This window comes from Carassius carassius, chromosome 5 (assembly GCF_963082965.1).
Source record: "Carassius carassius chromosome 5, fCarCar2.1, whole genome shotgun sequence".
NCBI lineage: Eukaryota > Metazoa > Chordata > Actinopteri > Cypriniformes > Cyprinidae > Carassius > Carassius carassius.
Genome location: NC_081759.1, coordinates 24965171 through 24985535, shown reverse-complemented (window position 1 = coordinate 24985535; position 20365 = coordinate 24965171). Strand labels below are relative to the sequence as shown.

Sequence of the window (20365 nt, the reverse complement as noted above, 5' to 3'; positions counted from 1 at the left end):
GTTTGTAGTTGGATGTAACCATACGCAAAATTAACCATGAATTTATTGTAGTACAAGTGTAGTAGTCTATGTTTTTTGGCGTATTGATTACCATTTGTATATCCAAAGTTTTACTACGCATACCATGGATTTACTCGAGTGGTTTTACTTCTGCAGACTTGCCCAGCAGCCCCTGCATTGTAAGCCATGTCTGTTCCAGTAGATGATGCTAGTGTATCATAGTCAATCTGCAAATAGTCAGCCATTAAAGAAAAAAAAGTGCTTTAAAATAAAATATCATAATACAGATTATAAAATATTACAGTTATTTATTTTTAATCAATGCATAAATTATATTTTTAGAAACCTTTCATAAAATACTAGCATTCATTAGAGAATAATTGCTCGAGTACACGCTACATTATCAAGTATACAATATATATTTTAACAGAAATATGTTAAGCGTTTACACGGAAAACGTTAGGTTAAGATAGATAGATAGATAGATAGATAGATAGATAGATAGATAGATAGATAGATAGATAGATAACGGTCTTAGAAACATTTTAACTCATCTGAAGAAAATTGATCAAAATGTCTAGACTACTGCATAATTCTGCTTTATAATGAGCGTTTCTCCACAGCGCCCCACTCAGGTGCAGTGCGACGGGCTCGTTACCCAGAGCCCCGCACCATCTACATTGTTACAATCCTCCCATTTCCTGCAACACAACACTTCCATGTCTCGCGTGAAGGGTATGCTGTGTTATCGCTTCATACTGCATCGTACCTGCCGCCTGGACGTTGACAACAATGGAAATATAAAGGTAAGCTACTTTTATTCGCTTTTATCGAATTAATAAGCATGTTACCGGTCAGAGCATGCAATACTCTGTTAGACCGTGAGCGTAATGAAGAAATACGACAGGTTTCTCTAATTACATGAAAGATACAAGGGAGGGCGTAGGTTTAATGAAACATTGGCACTTTACGTGAGGTGTCAACCTCCAACTCCTCCGTGTGATTCTGTTATCTTGCCCTGGTGAGTGAACACAGGGGTTACTTATGATCACGAGCAGTTCCTCACAACACACACACATCAAGCAGCGCTGTTCACTTGGCAACGCCAAGCGGCATAACAAATCCACTGTTACCTTCTCCCTTGTGGGCTTGACTAGTTTTAACCCACCAGGTTAAAGCAGCCTGAGCGTACACAAACATTGGCTGACATGCAGTGAGAGTGGTGAGGGGATTTTATGCGAGTCGTGAAGACACTGAGCGTTTTTACGCACGACACGCGCGGTGCCCTCACGCATCTCTCTCTCTCTCATCGCAGAGCGAATATGAGAGGGGTTCGCCGCAAACTGTCATTAGGTTGACAGAGATGGGCTGCTGATTTGGGAATCCCGGAGAGTTGGAAGCGCCCAGGAGCACCATGACCGTGTTCAACCAGGAGAATGTGGAGGATTATTACGAGATTGGAGACGAGCTCGGGAGGTAGGTGATGGGTTTCACCAGATTTTGGGCGTGAGGGGAAATTTATTTCGTCCAGTTTTTTGTTTTGGATGAATTGCCTATATACACAAAGGCAATTTCAGGGTTAAGTGGGACATTTTTTTTTCAGTCATGAATGGAATAAAGTCTACCAATTGCACTGAATTCACCTTATATATTTCTTACACAGCTATATTATTGTGATTAACGTATTAAAAATAATGGTTCAGAAAGGAGTTATCACAGTGATGCCATAGAGGAACCATTTTGGGATCTAGAAAGAACCTTAATTATTGAAAGAACATTTTAATAAACTGACTTTTTCCATAAAGAACCGTTTATGTAATGGAAATGTTCCATGGATTTTAAAGGTTCTTCTTGGAACCTTTTATTCCATTTTTGAAGAGTGAAGCATTGAATACACCATCTAACGTTGTTCAGTCTGCATGCATAAGTTGGCTTTAAGACATAATGTGGTGGATATGTATCTCGGGGTGAGCTGTACTACTAAAAGTACCTTGAAGAACCTTGTTATTACCCTAGGTTGTCATGGAATGGTAATACTATTATATTCTTTGATGTAGCATAAGCTGCCATGCAGGTACCATTCAGTACTGTGGTATTATCTTTAATCACAATCACTGTACCATGGTACCTCCACAGTATCAGTCACCCTGAAAGAAAGGGAGGAGTTGTTGCCAGGGTTGTCTCAACTCATTATTGGGTGTCCCAAACCTTCCTGCAGTTGGGAATATCACTGGTTTCACTCTAAGCAGATGTTCATGCATTCCTAGTTGTAATGATCTTCAGTGGCATTTATTGATTAATGGGGTTCAGATGGCTCTGAAGGTCTGCTGTGTAGATTTCTCTTCTGGGAGTCCCACTTGACAGACTGATCATGATAAATTGGGTTAGTCTGCTATGCTGAGATGCCACGACAATTAAAGTTTTACTCTATAATTTGGCTTTTAAAGACATCCAGTCGGCAATTGATTTAAATTTGCAATGTATCAGTCTCACTGTACTTTTCGTTTTAGGAGATAGATGTTCTTTTGAACTGGTTTTCATGAGAACGCAGTTTTTTTGGATTCCCATTGACTGCTGTATGTGTGAGCGATAAATCACCACGCAGATAGGGATGAGTCTGTTCCTTGTGTGGGTTGTGGGAAATCGGGCTCTTTTGGTTCTTCAAAAAATATATTTTATGCGTTAGTGCTCATGTAACAGTCTATAGGATGCCGATGCATCGCTCACGCTCAGTAAAATTGATTGCATAATGCGTAAACGTACTGAGGGGACTTTGAACTGAATGTTGAAGATGTTCTTGTCATTGGCTCCTGAGGGATGACAGCATCTTTTGGTCGTTCTGCTTACATAATTGACTCAATGACTGCAAAGCTGACAAGCTTACTCGAGTGTGTATTAAACTGCTTTTGTTAAAGAGAAGGTAGGAAGCAGTGTTATTTTTCACTAAGGGATTCTTGCATCTTACATTGGTTATTTGTAAAGTACTGTTAATTTGCACCATCATTAGTATTGATTTCATGTTTATGTCTGGACCGGTTTTAATTGACAGTTATGTGTTTTAACTATTTTAATATGCATGATCTGTTCTTTTATTAATTGGTAATCAATGTAATTTGAATGTTTAATTGAAGACACTCTTAAAATCATTTTGAGTATTTTAAGTTTATGCTGTCATTTTTTTTATTCACGTGTAATATGGCATTTTACATATTCAAAATTATTTGAATAGTGCTGAAGACAAAATATTTGAATATTATGGTCTCGCAATGACGACTGTATGCCTACAATGAGTTACCAGTTCCACTGTTGACATTAAGCAATGAATGGATTAAAGCCCGTTGAAGGAATCTACGACTGCTTACAAAAAAAAAAAAAAAAGAGTCTAAGAATAAAACAAGAGTCTGAGAATAAAACAATGGGACCAGCAATCAGTGAAGCCCACCAGCACATTTAAAGTACCCCCTTCCCTCCCCCACAGAACAATACCTCAGAATCAACACTATTCACTGTTCTCAAATCTCAATTCAGCCGTTATCTTTACACTCCTCACCAATATTTAGTGCTTAGTTTTAATGCCTCAGAATGGTAGAATGTACCCCGCAGCACTGAAGCGTTAAACAACCCTGCATCAGACGGTTTATGCGTGCTACTCAGGCTGTAGGTTAAAAACACACAGGCTCTCTTCATGGGGCTTATAAGGCTCCAGCCCATGGACGCTCTTAAGTTAGGAGGTCTCTTTATTCTGATGGGAACTCCTCCGGGTGGTCCTCCTCAGAGTAGGAGGAGCAAGTGGTCTGTTGGCTAAATTTGAAGCGGGGGGACTTGACTGGCATTGCTTTTCATGGATTATCACCATGAGCTGCCGTAACTAACAGATGAAGTGTGTCGTTTTTCCTTCAATAGTGCCACTGGACTAAAATTTCAGATGTGTTTTCCAAATTCCTCCAAATCAGGGTTATTATTGTTAACTAATTGCTAAACAGCTAAATTAGCTAAACACATAAACACTTAAGTTCCACTAGAGGTGCTTTACAATAGTTAAAGTACATCAAACACCACTGAACAACTTTTCAACAGGAGTCTGCTTGTCTGTCTGTCAGAAGATGAGCATCAGCTATAGCACTAATGCTAAAAGAGAAGATGAATTCCCAAGCAATAAGGGGCTCATCTCATTATTCAGTTCACTGATATTCACTTTTTTTGAAAATCGGCTCATTTTCCAACTCCCTAAAGCCGCGTTCAGACTGCACGATTTTAGCCCAGTTTTTGGCTCGCCGACATGTTTTGAGAAATCGCCGACAAATGGCCGAAATCACAGGCAAATCTGAGCTCGTTCACGCGAGTGATAATCACGCAGTGTGAATGAGCAAAGACCTGATCTGAGAGAATTGGCGATGAATCGCCGATGCCCATGAGATATTTGGCATGCTAAATATCTGGACCTGTCGGCGATTCAAAATCATGCTGTCTGAAAAGTGTTCTGACTGAAAACTACATCGGCAATGACCGACAGCCAATGAAAGAGCAAGATACAGAGCAGCGGGAGTTCGGGGAGGAGTTATAGACCACAATATCAGCAAGTATGGCTTCATTTCAGAAAAAGGCTTTCTTCTCGGTCTATTTGGACCCTTGAAATGGAAGATAAATTAGTATAAATTTAGCAGGAGCACCCGTGTCTGTTTGACGTTTCATCTGAGCTATCCCAGTCTCACGTGAAAACTCTTGCATGTGTGATATCGTGTTGTTTCCTTGTCACATCTCGTGTGTGTTTGGTTGTGAAACATAGTTTGCGTGCCAGACAGAGCTGTCTGCGATTTTTCCTATTGTAAAGTCATGCAGTGTGAAACCTTCTGTCGCCGATCCATCATGCAGTGTGAACACAGCAGTGACTGAATGTTGGCCAAGATAGTCATGCAGTATGAAAAGAACAGTGACCTGACTACTTTGAAAATCGTGCAGTCTGAACTCGGCTTTAGAGTTAAACAATTTAGTTTAAGTTTTAGTTCCATTCAGCCGATCTCCGGGTCTGGCGGTAGCACTTTTAGCTCAGCTTCGAACAGTTCATTGAATCTGATTAGACCGTTATCAACTTGCTCAAAAATGACCAAAGAACTTTTATATTTTCTGCGTAATATCACTCTGCTTGGTGCACCCATGGTACGGCAGCAAGGTTTCTTGATTATTTCAACGGAATGAGAGTATAATTCCTAGCCATATCGGCCTAGAAAATTTAAACTTTTCATTTTCCGTTGGTCTTGGTACAGGGCTCCAAACAAAAAAATCGAGTAAGGAGCCATTGGCGCCTATAAGAAAAAAACTTATGTGCCAAATGATTTTTTTTAGGTGCCACAGAATAAACATGTTTTATGCGTTTTATTTAAATTATTTATTTTACATTTTAACTTTTTAATCATACTGACGTGTTTATGTCTTATCTTTTCTTGACTTTATCAGCATTTTAATCCATCTTGTAGATGACCTGGGAATGAAGGTTCACTTAAAGTGGGAGCTAAATGTCTTTTCCAACTTGAAATATACAGTCATGCGTTGTTTATTACACAAAATCTGTACCAATATCATGGACCATAAGCATCACTTGGCCCCTGAGTATAGTTTGGGGTCCTATGAGAGTTTTGTCATACTCTCTTAAAAATAAAGGTGCTTCATGATACCATAGAAGAACCTGTTTTTCCTCTCTAAATGGTTTCATAAAGAACCTTTAACATTTGAAGACAATAACAGATTATGAAAAGGTCAGAAAGAGATTGTTCTTCAAAGAGCCTTTGACTGAATGGTTTTTTGTGGAACCAAAATTGTTCTGTGAAGAACCTTTTAAGCTCCTTTATTTTTAAGAGTGCATGTCTTTCACACTGTTTTTCAGTCTGTTTTTCTTAATTAGTAAAATTAAATTTTATAGGAGGAGTTGAATCATGTAGACAACAGGTTAAGTAAAAATATTAAAATTCAATAGCTCATAAATAGCAAAATGCTCCTCTTTATAGTTATTTTTCTAGCAGACTGATGAGCTTATGGACACCAAAAGGTTACTGAGGTTAATATTACGTTGCGATGTTTACACGCTTTAAATGATTTCCGCAGTTTAAAAGTGTTGTACTGTAGAATCTCTTATAAAATAGCCTACCGTTTGATGTTAATTCATGTTCATTATGTACTCTAGTAGTAAAGAGCAAGGTATGATAGGTTCACGTGCTGCTTGAACTGAGGCACTACTCGCGATCACACCGGCCAAGGGGCCGTTCACATGTCGCGTCTTTTGCGCGCTCAAGTTCCTTATTTCAAATGCGTGCGTGCTCATAATGGTGAGCGACGCGCTCGTTTTTTTCCAGGCGCGCCCGCATCGAGTTAATAACATCTCAACTTTTCAGAATCCCGCAAGCACACCGCAGGTCATGTGACAAGAACCAACCAATCAGCTTCATCCTTTCCAGTACCAACATTGAAAGCTCAGCCAAGATGAAAGAACAGCTGATCATAGCTATACATGGATAGCCATTTTTAAATAAATTTAGTAACAGAGATACTGCAAGCGATTTTTAGTGCTGCAAATCCATTTATCCTTTGCTGAAATTTACGCGTCTTCATGGAGAGAGCAGGTCATGGTTGCTTAGCAACGGCAGACGCCTCAGGAGCGCAAGAGCCTGAAGACTTTTGGAAAAAAATCAGAAAGCGGCGCACCTAGCATTTTCCACGCGTTTTTAGGCGCGATATGTGAACGGCCCCTTAAAGAGCACCAAAACTGTATTTATTGTTTGAATTTTGTTATGAATTTGGAATAATTTTAAAGCTGATACTTTGTAAATTAAAAAGTAACAAAGCACAAAGCTTTTTACGATTACTGGACGGCAAGTGCACTTCAAATAATGAAGTTCATGCATTAACAGAACACAGCATGGACCGAGAGCTTGTTAAGAAGAAGCCTTATGATTATAAACGAGAACTGTTAACGATATTGGCAATATCCACACAGATGACAGCTTTACCTGTTGTAGTTTGTTCAAGTTATGAACGAAATAGACGCTGTTTTTCTGCACTTTCTCTTCAAGTCTCCATCATTTCTCTCTCGCGCGCGTTTATCAGGTGTGTGTCAGCACTGCTGCACGGCAGATGGGGACTGTTTAAAACTCTTTTTCCCACTAAAACTTTGATGCGCATTCTCTCAATGCGCGAACATAACAAAAGATGTGAATGCAAAACAATCAGGAAAAATGCAATTTTTTAAGAGATAACATGTAAATACATAGGCCTAGACGCCAGTGGCGACCTCAGCAAAAACTTCACTCGCATTTTAATATTTATGGTCGCAAATGCGACCGTTTTAGTCGCAGTTTGGAGCCCTGTGGTACATGATGTAACTACAGAAGAGTCACGATTTAAATAGGTAAAATATAGAAACTCTTTGGTCATTTTTGAGTGAGATGCTAACGGTCTAATCCGATTCAATGATCTATGCTAAGCTAAGCTTAAAGTGCTACCGCCAGACCTGGAGGTAGACAGAATGGAATAGAAAACTGTAAAACTCAACTTTTTAACTCTAGGGGAGTTGGAAAATGAGCCTAGTTTCTTAAAAAAAGTGGAGTGTTCCTTTAAGTCTCTGAGACTGACTATAAGCTTGGCTGCTCCCAATCTGTCCTGCCAGTAATTGGTTCCCTTTTGTGTCTGTTTGCTCTGGCTGTGTGTGTGAAAGGGGAGGAGCAGCTTTTTGCTGGATCTCGCTATCACATCTGACAGTGTAGTTTTGAAGAGTGTTCTCCAGAGAACTTATTTTACACACCCTAAATCCCAAACATTTTTTGGAGCACCACTTTAACAATTTTCCCGTCCCGTGTAGTGATATGCAAAATATGCAAGTTGTTTGTTGGTGACCTATATTTTTGACCCTGTGAAATGTGTCAGAGGGTGCTGGTGCTGAGGTTTGACCAGTGTGGGATATTAACTTTTTTTTTGCCCAACAACCGTGGGACCATTATTTTTTTTTTTACTGTTTTATGAATCTGCTTTGTTCAACATATTTACCTTGTTTCTTACTTGCATTGTGACATGGCATAAAGTTTATCTATCTACAGTGGGTACGGAAAGTATTCAGACCCCCTTACATTTTTCACTCTTTGTTATATTGCAACCATTTGCTAAAATCATTTAAGTTCTTTTTTTTTCCTCATTAATGTACACACAGCACCTCATATTGACAGAAAAACACAGAATTGTTGAATTTCTTTCAGATTTATTAAAAAAGAAAAACTTAAATATCACATGGTCCTAAGTATTCAGACGCTTTGCTGTGACACTCATATATTTAACTCAGGTGCTGTCCATTTCTTCTGATCATCCTTGAGATGGTTCTACACCTTCATTTGAGTCCAGCTGTGTTTGATTATACTGATTGGACTTGATTAGGAAAGCCACACACCTGTCTATATAAGACCTTACAGCTCACAGTGCATCTCAGAGTAAATGAGAATCATGAGGTCAAAGGAACTGCCTGAAGAGCTCAGAATTGTGGCAAGGCACAGATCTGGCCAAGGTTACAAAAAAATTCTGTTGCACTTAAGGTTTCTAAGAGCACAGAGGCCTCCATAATCCTTAATTGGAAGACGTTTGGGACGACCAGAACCCTTCCTAGAGCTGGCCGTCTGGCCAAACTGAGCTATCAGAGGAGAAGAGCCTTGGTGAGAGAGGTAAAGAAGAACCCAAAGATCACTGTGGCTGAGCTTCAGAGATGCAGTCGGGAGATGGGAGAAAGTTGTAGAAAGTCAACCATCACTGCAGCCCTCCACCAGTCGGGGCTTTATGGCAGAGTGGCCCGACGGAAGCCTCTCCTCAGTGCAAGACACATGAAAGCCCCCATGGAGCTTGCTAAAAAACACCTGAAGGATTCTCTGGTCTGATGAGACCAAGATAGATCTTTTTGGCCTTAATTCTAAGCAGTATGTGTGGAGAAATCCAGACACTGCTCATCACCTGTCCAATACAGTCCCAAAAGTGAAGCATGGTAGTCGCAGCCTCATGCTGTGGGGGAGTTTTTCAGCTGCAGGGACAGGACGACTGGTTGCAATCGAGGGAAAGATGAATGCAGCCAAGCACAGGGATATCCTGGACGAAAACCTTCTCCAGAGTGCTCAGGACCTCAGACTTGGCCGAAGGTTCACCTTCCAACAAGACAATGACCCTAAGCACACAGCTAAAATAACGAAGGAGTAGCTTCACAACAACTCCGTGACTGTTCTTGAATGGCCCAGCCAGAGCCCTGGCTTAAACCCAATTGAGCAGACCTGAAAATGGCTGTCCACCAACGTTTACTATCTAACCTGACAGAACTGGAGAGGGTCTGCAAGGAAGAATGGCAGAGGATCCCCAAATCCAGGTATGAAAAACTTGTTGAATCTTTCCCAAAAAGACTACTGAGCAAAGGGTCTGAATACTTAAGACCATGTGATATTTAAGTTTTTCTTTTTCAATAAATGTGCAAAAATGTCAACAATTCTGTGTTTTTCTGTCAATATGAGGTGCTGTGTGTACATTAATGAGGAAAAATGAACTTAAATGACTTTAGCAATTGGCTGCAATATAACAAAGAGTGAAAAATTTAAGGGGGTCTGAATAATTTCCATACCCACTGTTTATGTCTGTCTGCCTGTGTCTATCTATCTATTATCTTATCTCTTTCATAAATCTAACATATTTTCTTTAATATTTACATGTATGTGTGCATATTTATAAATGCATAATAAAAATACGCAGTACTAACACTCATAGTATGTAAACAAACTTTTATTTTAAATGCAATTAATACCAATAAAATGTTTTTTAGCCCTAATATATGTATGTGTGTGTGTGTGTGTGTGTGTGTTTATAAAATATGATATAAATATAATGTAATTATACTACCAGATAAATTGATGATTTATTTATTTTATATTATAATAATAATATAGAACAATCTGAGACATCTTATAGGTCTGGTATTTCTTCATTTGTACCACTTGGGATGTTACTGTAGACCTATATATCATGCTGAAGATATCTGGTGGAATGAGTGGCTAAGCACACATAGCGTCATTCTGTGTGCTCTCATGCGTAAATGTAGCTACTCATCCATCTGTGTGTTCAGTGGGTGAAGTTTGGGCGCCTCTTGTGAAGCCTAATGAGATCTGTTGGGGGTTAGAGCGTGAGAATTTGTATGAGATCAAGAGCATTTGTGAGCGAGTGTGCCGGGAGGTTCATGGTGCACTGTAAGACGATTCTGCTGTGAAGTATTAGCCTTGACCAGTGAAGCATCAAGCATGTGTAAGATGAGTGAAAGTTCAAGTTTTTTTCCCTCTGTCTGTCATTTTCTGTTTGTCATGGTTTAGGCCAGTTGCAATAATCAATATATGACCTCAATCATTTTTGGTGACGCAATATATCGCCCATTATATTTACTTAAAAATTAATGTCACCATGTTTTGTACATTCCACTTGCGCCTTTTTCTTTTGCAGCTTCTCGAACATAATGTGGTGTAGTCATGAGGTGCTAGTTTCAAATAATAATAAAAAATGCTTCTACAAAAAGTTTCATCTGCAGATATGTTCTTGTTTAGGCATCTGTGTCATTGTGCATATGGACATCTGACTGCTAAGTAGTGATTGTGATTTTCAGCAATAGTGTGCACAGTTAATTTACAGAGAAAAGGTCAGGGGAAAATCTGTAGATGGAAAAATCTCCATACAAGTTATTTGTATTTGTCCTGAATTAGAAAATGTTTATTTACTATTTATTCAAGGTGTTTTTTTTAGTTTTTTTTTAATTCTTCTAATATTTTGGTATTTTGTCATTTGGACGTGTGTAGGCCTTTTTGCATTATTATGCTGTTACTTGATGATTATATATTCAGTGGGATAAAATGGTCTTTAAAATGACAATAATATCGCTTAGCGCAAATATTTCTGGGGCAATATATCGCACAACAAAAAGTTGTTATCGTGACAGGCCTAGGAATGGTGAATGCAGCTTTTGAGGATACAAAATCTATTCTCCCCCAGCATCCAAAACTAACCATTTTAACTGGGCTTCCTGGATAGTACAAAGGTTAAACCGACCACATCTGACCAAAGCATGTTAATCAGTATCAATAAAGAGCCATTGTTATTCACTGACAAAAACAGCAAGGCTTAATTTGTCTTTTACAATTGACGGCCATTCATGCTGTGTATTCTGCCAAAATGCTATTTGTTTCTTGCTCCAAAAAAAAAAGGATGCCATGCATGACGGTTACAGGTAGGCCTGTCACGATCACAAATTTTGCTGGACAATAATTTGTCCAAGAAATTATCGCGATAAACGATAATATTGTCTTTCTAAGACCAGTTTCAACTAATATAATGATAATGGCATAATAACGCTGGTACACCTTTTCAAAGATCAGTAAACTTTTATTTTATGGCAGATTCTGAGCAAGAAATAACAACATGTTTGACTTTGTGTGGCTTAAAATTAATACATTTTGTATGTTTGTATCTTATATTATGTTTATAAGCCAGTTTGGGATGCTCATATTGACCGTTTAACCGAAAGTAAACATTTTGACCAATGAAGGGGCCGTTCACATATCACGTCTTTTGGGGCACTCATGTTCGTTATTTCAAATGCGGTATGCATGCTCATAATGGAAGAGATGCACTCGTTTTTTCCAGGCGCGTCCGCACCGCATCTAGTTAAAAACATCTCAACTTTTCAGAATGACACAAGAGCACCATAACCAACTCAATCAGCTTCCTTCGGGGTGAAATTCCCTGTTGTTTTTGAAAAATGTGGTGGACCCAAACACTGCACTTTTTTACTTTTCTTCATAAATAAATCTTGTAGCAGAGTAACAGCAAGGGTTTTTTGTGGGAAGATTCCCAGATTCGCTCAGTGCATCAGCATTAAAAGGTTGACGATTAACGATTCATTTAAAAAATGTGTATTGGCTAAAAGTCGACATTTGTATCGTGATAACAACATATTTGCGTCGATAAAAATCATGTATAATTTTATTTTTATATAATTACTAGTGGATGCACTGTACTTTTATTATTTTAAAAGTTACCAATGATCTGGGACTGGTTTATCCCATCTAAACTGTTTCTGAAGTGTGTTTTCTCATCACCACTGCTGCGTGAATATGAAGGATCACAACATCACGGAGACCCGAGGAAAAGTGGGGATTAAAGTCCAAAACCTTACTTGAAATAACCTAGCAAATCAATCAGGGCTAAAGTGGTTCCATAAACGACAAATTAAATTCCCACAATCTCACTAATTTGTAGACACTAATTCTTAAGCAGTCATTAATGTGGATCATGGATCAAACCGATCCACCTTGGCAAACAGCAAAAATGTTTGTGCTGTTTAATGCATTTGAGAATTGTGTTTTCCTAAAATATTTGTTGTTGGACATTAAATGTGTCTTTTGTGGAATTTGTTTGACTTAAGCTGTTAACTTTTTTTTATGTGGCTGACACTCCCTCTAAGTTCAAACAGAATAGTCAATCGTTCCTTCGTTATCTGGCTCGGCTCTGTGTTCATCTTCAGTTCTCTCTTCACCGCAGTTCAGTCAGTGTACTGTTTGAGTAAATTAATTACTCCGGGATATTGGTTTGTTTTAACTCAGAGGGAGTGTCAGCCACATTAAAAAAGTTAACAGCTTAAGTAATTTGTGGATTAATGCGTATTGGAGACGGGAACCGTTTCAAACGATTCAGTTTGATTTGGTGAACTGGTTCAAGAAGATCCGGTTACAACGAGTGATTCGTTCGCGAAACCGGATATCACTACACTGCATTGAACGAGCTCACAACAGACACGGAAGAGAAGACAATCCTGAGTAAAGTCGTTTTTGCTATTTTTGGACCGAAATGTATTTTCGATGCTCAAAAAAATTCTTAACTGACCCTCTGATGACACATGGACTACTTTGATAATGTTTTTATTACTTTTCTGGACAGTATACCGTGCATACACTTTCAATGAAGGGACAGGAAGCTCTTACGGGTTTGGAACGACATGAGGGTGAGTTATTAATTACATAATTTTAATATTTGGGAGAACTAACCTTTTAACTCCAAATATATGAACTTACCTGTTTTGAATACTTTATATTTAACATGTTCGTTTATGTCCAATGTTAGTATTAAACTGTTGGACTTTAAATGAAAGCTACTATCGATTTTCACCATTAACTGATTTTGCAGAACATTTAACACACTTCAGAACACACTTCCGTGTGCAGATGCGGCAAATTTGTCACAGGACGCGCGATAGGACAGTTGCGTCCAAATATATATGAACTAGCTGTTTTAAATACAGTATTTTTATATTTAATGTTAGTTTATCAGTATGTTTGAAAGCATATTTTTTCGATTATTGGTGATTCCATTCGCTCTCTGTCGCGCACCTGCATTGTTTAAAACACCAAATAGGTATGCTATGACAAGAACAAAGAATCTCTCTCTTGCTCCACCCATGCACAATAATATTGTGTATCGTCGATCTCACAGGCTGACAAGATGATGATTTGAAAAATGACCATATCGCCCAACACTAACAGGTGTGCTTTGCGATATGAAGATGCCAATCCGCCTGAAGTTGAAGATATACAAAATAGTCGTGCGGCCCATCGCATTGTATGGATCAGAGTGCTGGCCTGCTACAGCCAAACACGAAAACGCCATCCACGCCATGGAGATGCACATGCTCCGGTGGGCGCTCGTCTTGACCCTGCTCAACCAGGACGAGGACATCAGATGGGCCATGGGCGTCTCTCCGGTTTTGGAGAAGATGCGAGAAACGCACCTGCGATGGTACCGCCATGTCATGCGGAGCGATGACGACTCAGTGGTCAAGACTGCCTACTGCCTGACGAATATGGCGAATGTTGTGCCAATCGGCGGACCCCGCACTCCGGGACTAACACCTGGAAGATGAAGACACTGAATGTAAAGCGTATTCGTGTAGCGCAGCTGACACAGAACAGCATATGGTTATAACATAACAGTTTTGTTACACAGTGTTCATATTTCCTAATTTATATAATCAGTATGACAGTCTTTACATTTTGAAACCATTCATCATGCCTTTCTTATATTCTAACCACCTGCCAGAGTTGTTGCCACTCTGGGTATAATTATGTTTCACCATTGAATGCGGTTTTATTGCAAGGGTTAATGTCCCGCAGTGTTGTTGTACACACAGGAGACCCCTTGCAGAGTCCAGGAAGTGTTGCTACAGTAAACCTTAGTCGATTAATCGACTTTATTTGCACAGCCAAAACTTCTTCATGGTTTTATGATGCAGTCGCCATAATGATTGCACGCATCAGCCATGATGGAGCTATTTAATGTCAAGTGTTAGCACATGAATATGAATAATGGGAATTCCCCTCCTGAATCATGATTCTTAATAGCAAACTGCTGCACTATGTAGTTAAAAGGTGGCTTGACCAAGAGCTGTGAAACAGCATTTCTTCAGGCACATTTGTTAAAATTTTGCAATAAATCGGTGTGAACATGTTATGAATTCTTCTCACAGATCTCAAAGCAGCAGCACTGTTAATGCTGTTGCTAAGCTACTGGCAAAGTGATGTCGTGGAAGGAATTCAGACTCCCTTGTGCTGGCTATCAAGTGCTTTACTTCATATCTTGTAAGCCATTGTCATTGCCTTGTTCATTTTGCTTGCATCTTTTTATTCTTTGTTTTCACTTTAGACAAAGTATTTGACCCTATTTAAAATGGCAAGAGACACTTTGTCACAGTTCTTTTTTATTGCTTATTGAAGCGAGTCCAGAGTAGTTAATGCTGGCTAATCACATTCCTAAAAGCTTTCTTATTTTCGTCATAATTGTTCTTTTATGGAGGGGGTTGAGCTACTGTATGCTCCGTTACTGTTAAAACATCGGTACCAAAGCTGCAGAATGTGTTTTCAACACTTAAGTTTTGACAGTGAGCAGTACTCGTTGAAACCAGGTGAATGCCAGTTTTAGTCTACATTTGGAAACCAACAGTAGACTTTAAGTCACCTCCCCTGGGTTGCTATGGGAACCACCCATTTCTCCAAATCTTTCCAGGCATAGCTATCAGTTAGCCTCGGTCATCTGTAGGGCTTCCCCAAATTAGTTCTGATTGACTAAATACTTGACACAAAGAGAATAAGTCCTTCATGCTCATGGGGGATGGCCAGTTAAAATGGACAATACTTATTTTCTGATTTGTTACAACATTTTGATTGAATTACAAATGCAAGCTGGATTTTAAGGACTCAAGAGGAGTAATGGTTTCTTCAGACCTGGTTGTACGCATTTGTCTCTGGTGCTTCCTTATACAATGGGTGCTCTGTGTCTTTAAATCCTCTTGAAAGGACAACATTACATTCCACTGATATGTCAAATGCTTTTCATGACAAATCAAAGAGAAATGACGTGGTGTCATGAAGGTTCTGTGATCATTTTGTTATTTATTTTTTTGGAATGCCAAGCATACAATGCCACTGTTATCAGACCTGATGAGATACAGATTATTGAAATAGGTGTCTTTATGACAGCCCTAGACTATTTCTAGAACAAAAGGGTCACACCCTGGCCTTTTCAGTCTTTACCAAGGCTGCATTTATCTGATCAAAATACGGTAAACACAACCTGTTTTCTTCCTAAAGAAATAAACTTATGCACAGAATTGGAATATTGCATAAAACATTTGCAAATAAAGCACTGTTTACATCCAGTGAGTTGAAGGGAACAAAATCATCACTTCCTGATTAACTTGCACTAAATATAACGAAGAAAAATCTTATTTGCTGCAGTAAGAGAAGGCACATAATAATGTTTGTATACAATAAATTACAAGCTTCAGAGTAAATATTAGCTTCAGACTAAATATGGAGATTTTATCTTATTTTTGGGCCTGCTGTTTGGGAACGCAGTTCTGAGAGTTAATTATAATAAAGCATTTTGTTGAGACAAAACTATAACAAAACTAGCATTTCAGATCAGTCCGTTGGTTGGTCCAGTTATGCTGTCCTGTCACAGTCTTTTTCGATGCTTATTAGTGAATTTATTTAGTAAAAGTGTTTCCATCGTAGTTTATGCATATGTTTTCTACCACATAAGAACATTTTTCGAAAAGTTTTTTTTAATGCAAATTTTTTTTTTAATTTAAGAGCATCTTGTCGTTTCCAACCGGCGGTTTTTATTTTTATTTTTTATGCGATATCCCAAAATGCTTGAAAATAGGTGGATGGAAAGATGTATACAGTAATATTATGAAATATTTTTGTAATTTAAAATAACATTTAAATAATGTCTTCTATTTGAATGTATATTTTAAAATGTAATTATGTAAATGTTAATTCATTTGAATATTTCAAATTCTAGCATAGTTTCCCAAAAGAACGTGCGAGCTTTCGTGAGTGCGCTTGCCAGGTATAAAGAGTTAAAATCCCTGAATCAGAACTTCACTGTTACATAGATACATTTGCTTATTGTGCTTATTATGCTTTAAACGCTGGCTCCTCATCGCGGAAAAACCACCCCTTAGATGATCTGAAAAACAAACAAGCTGGATTTTAGCGATCTAAGTAAAAGCATAATTCAGCTGGTCTGTCATGAGATCTCGACTATTGTTTGCGATTGTGGCCGCTGTATAAATGTACTTACTCAATCACTGTTGTGGGAACAGGGAAACATAGGCTATGGAAATGTGGAATTACTATTAGTTATTTCACTGTTATAATATTTTCATTTGTTTTACCAGTTTTCATAATATAGACAGAGAGAATGGATAAGTTCTTGGTTTTTTAAATATATATATATATATATATAGAAGAAATACCTATGTGCTTCAGCAAATAGCTCCCCATCTGAGAGTGCTTTTATTGCCAGTGGGAATGTAGTTTTATGCCACAGAGCTTCTCTTAAACCAGAGACAGTAGGCAGACTTGTGTTCTTAGCTAAAAACTCAAATCAAAAATAAATAAACAAATACTTATCCCAGTTTAATTATTTCCCCCAGCTGCACAGTGTAAATTATGAATCGCATGCTAAAAAAGTGGACAGAATGCTCTTTCTGTACTTGTTTTGCACTGTGTTAAATATACATGTGTTCATTGAATAAAAAGTGATCAGAGTTGGTCTAGAGTTTTTTTATTATTTAAATGCAAATGCAAACATATCGAGATATATATTGAATATCATACTTTTTTTTTTGTTGTTGTTGATAAAAATATATATTTTTTGTATATCACCCTACCCTTGTATCCATCACAATTGGAAATTTTCCCCCTCAAATGCTGAATCGACTGTTTTTATTTGCATTGTGTTTATTTGACTGTCCAAATAGTCTGGAGTTACCGTATTTTTCGGACTATAAGTCGCACCTGAGTATAAGCCGCATCAGTCCAAAAATACGTCATGATGAGAAAAAAAAAACGTATATAAGTCGCACCGGACTATAAGTCGCATTTATTTAGAACCAAGAACCAAGAGAAAACCTTACCGTCTACAGCCGTGAGAGGGCGCTATATGCTGCTCAGTGTAGACTACAGGAGCACTGAGCAGCATCTCTGGCAGCATAGAGCGCCATCTCGCGGCTGTAGACGGTAATGTTTTCTGTTAGTTCATTTCTCTTGGTTCATGTCAAATTAATTTTGATAAATAAGTCACACCTGACTATAAGTCACAGGACCAGCCAAACTATGAAAAAAAGTGCGACTTATAGTCCGGAAAATACGGTAGTTAAAATGCCTTCAGAAGAGGGGTGAACACTTCTTCTCATGGTGTTTTAAACAATTAAAAAAGACATTGGTCATATAGCTCAAAATAAAAATTTTGTTTCTCCTTGTGCAGGAATGTGTTTGTTTCACTTCCTCTGAGAAGTTTTGTTTCAATAAACAACAGAGCAGTGAAGCTTACACTCTCTCTCTCTCTCTCTCTCTCTCTCTCTCTCTATATATATATATATATATATATATATTACATCTATATTATATAAACTATAGGAAAAAATATGACATCATGTGTCTTTTGTGTACACCTTGGAGTGGATGTTTAGCAGTATATGCAGTGTGAACTGACAAGCAAACATTAATCTAAGTGTTACCTGTCTCTGAGAAGGATTGCTTATGAGCTCCTGCAGATTGTACACACACAAACCTAGACAATGTTCCTCTAGAGCCGAGTGTGTCAGCTCTGCTCCAACCACAGCTCTGTTTCCTTGGTTACTTCTGTGTGGCACTATGGCTCTAAAAGATATTGCATAACGTGCAGTTTGGGCGCTAAAGATTAGTGGGCTCTGTTCTCTCTGAACTGTCCACCCACATTAATTTTTCACCAATGAACCAGTATATGAGTGGTATATATTGATTATATTATCATTTCAAATTATCTAAACTGGCTTTTTCTTGTGTTAAGATATATAGATCTGTGCCCACCATTGCCATTTAGCATATACAGGTAACCCAGCACATTGCAGACATGCTTTGATAGTTGATTCTTCTGGTCACTTCACTCTGCTGAAGTGCTGAGAAATATTGCTTAAGTAGGTTGATTTTTTTTTGTGTGTGCAGTGTGCCTGTGTTGCAGTCTAAAAACCCTTCAAATCCCAGTTCACATTTAATTGCGTGGGATGACACAACAAGGTTTATTTAATTACACTTGGACTGGATCAGTAGACTAGAAAAGTCAGTTCAGACTCTGCCAGATTCCTTCCAGCAGACTATTCTCTAACCCAAACAAAATTCATTCACTAGAGTTCACCAGCAGAAAAAAGAGCATCGCTGTATTTTGAGAATAAACCTAACTTAGCTGAGCATATTTGGCATTGCATTACAAAGCCAGCACTTGCTTTTTGTTAGATTTAATATTTGTTAATGTAAGGCATTTTAAATGTGGTAATGTCAAACCTGAAGTGGGTTTTAAAATCATCCAAGTTCAAATTTGTTATGCTAGCGTAACTGATTATGCTAAAGTTAAAGGGATAATTCACTCAAAAATGAAAACTCTGGCATTAATTACTCACCCTCATGTCGTTCCAAACCTATAAAACCTTTGTAGATATACGAATATATTCGAATACATTGCATGATATTCGATATCCGTTCGAATTAGATTTTTGTCAAAAGTGACTGCCCTAAATCAGAGTGCTTTCTGACCCTCCCTAGACCGCAACACAACAAGGCCCAGAAATGTATTAAGGACATTTATAAAATAGTCCATGTGTCATCAGTGGTGCAATCTTAAAGTTACAAGAATACTTTTTCTGTGCAAATGGAAAAAAATTAAGTAATTAATGACAGAATTAATTACATAGTAATTAATGACAGAATTGTTATTTTTGGGTGAACCAATCCTTTAAAATTTAGTCAGAAAATGTAGTCCTTGTTCATTTTTAATCCATGTTTGGGTCTCAACTCTTAAGTTGAGATCGCAACATGATATGGAAGCAGATTAGTCTCAAATATAATTCACGCAAAAAACACGATTCACACATGCGTAGACAATTTCACATGCATGAAACCTAATTCACGTACACACAAAAAAAATTCACGTGCGTAAAAAAAAATATATGCACAAAAAGCAATTCACAAGCGCAAAATAAAATTATATATTTATAAAATACATTTCACAAATGCAAAAAACTATTTGTAGATATACAACTGTGCACAAAAACCTTTGAATGTTTAAAATGTACGAGTGTCTGAATGTACGAATCGTCATTTACTACGAATCCACTCGGATTTGTGTGTGTGTGTTTTTGAGACTTTCCTGGCAGAGCTCTCTTCCCACGTGGGTCTGTCGTACTCTTTAGCCAATCAGATGCGAGCTTACCATTCAACCAATCATATCATAAGCCACTGAGTGCATTCAAGGAGCACGATTCTGCGCACCTTTAGCGCAATATGGATTAATTAGAACGGAAATTAAGCCTTTACATCAGTAATCCAGCATGGCGAATGAAGATTGAAGAATGAAGATGCTGTCTTCAACGCACTGTTCTTCTTTTATGTACTGCAGGCTAATATGCGTGCCAACTCATTTCATTCATTCCATAATATATATTATAAATATGCTTAACTGGCTGAAATCAGAGAAACTGTCAAGTCGGACATCTTAAAGTTGTTAGTCAGGAGGAGAGGGGCCAAGAGAGAGTGAGGATTTGGAGGCAACAGAGACGAAGAGAATAGAGAAAGAAAATGAGCAAATAAAAAATCTTGAGGAAATCTCTCTCTCGCTGCAGGCTGAGCGACTTTTGCGCTGCACTCGAAAAGTTCCAGATGCATCCTCTTTCAATTTATTTTATGTTTGAGCCTATGCTCTTTGCAACTTAGTTATGTTGTGG

The 20365-nt window shown here is 38.1% G+C and overlaps 1 protein-coding gene across 2 annotated transcripts in view; it reads left to right on the top strand.

Moving 5' to 3' along the window:
- Positions 1-649: 649 nt before the first annotated feature.
- Positions 650-20365, top strand: part of LOC132141053 (death-associated protein kinase 1-like) — an 83530-nt gene continuing 63814 nt past the window's right edge. Inside the window, exons 1-2 of one of the 2 annotated variants that reach the window (XM_059550211.1) lie at positions 650-806; positions 1316-1476. In XM_059550211.1, coding sequence (XP_059406194.1) covers positions 1415-1476 — 62 coding nt within the window. In that variant the 5' untranslated portion in view covers positions 650-806; positions 1316-1414. Of the gene's footprint in view, positions 807-1315; positions 1477-20365 lie in introns of those variants that run through there. The other variant, XM_059550212.1, reaches the window with a different exon arrangement.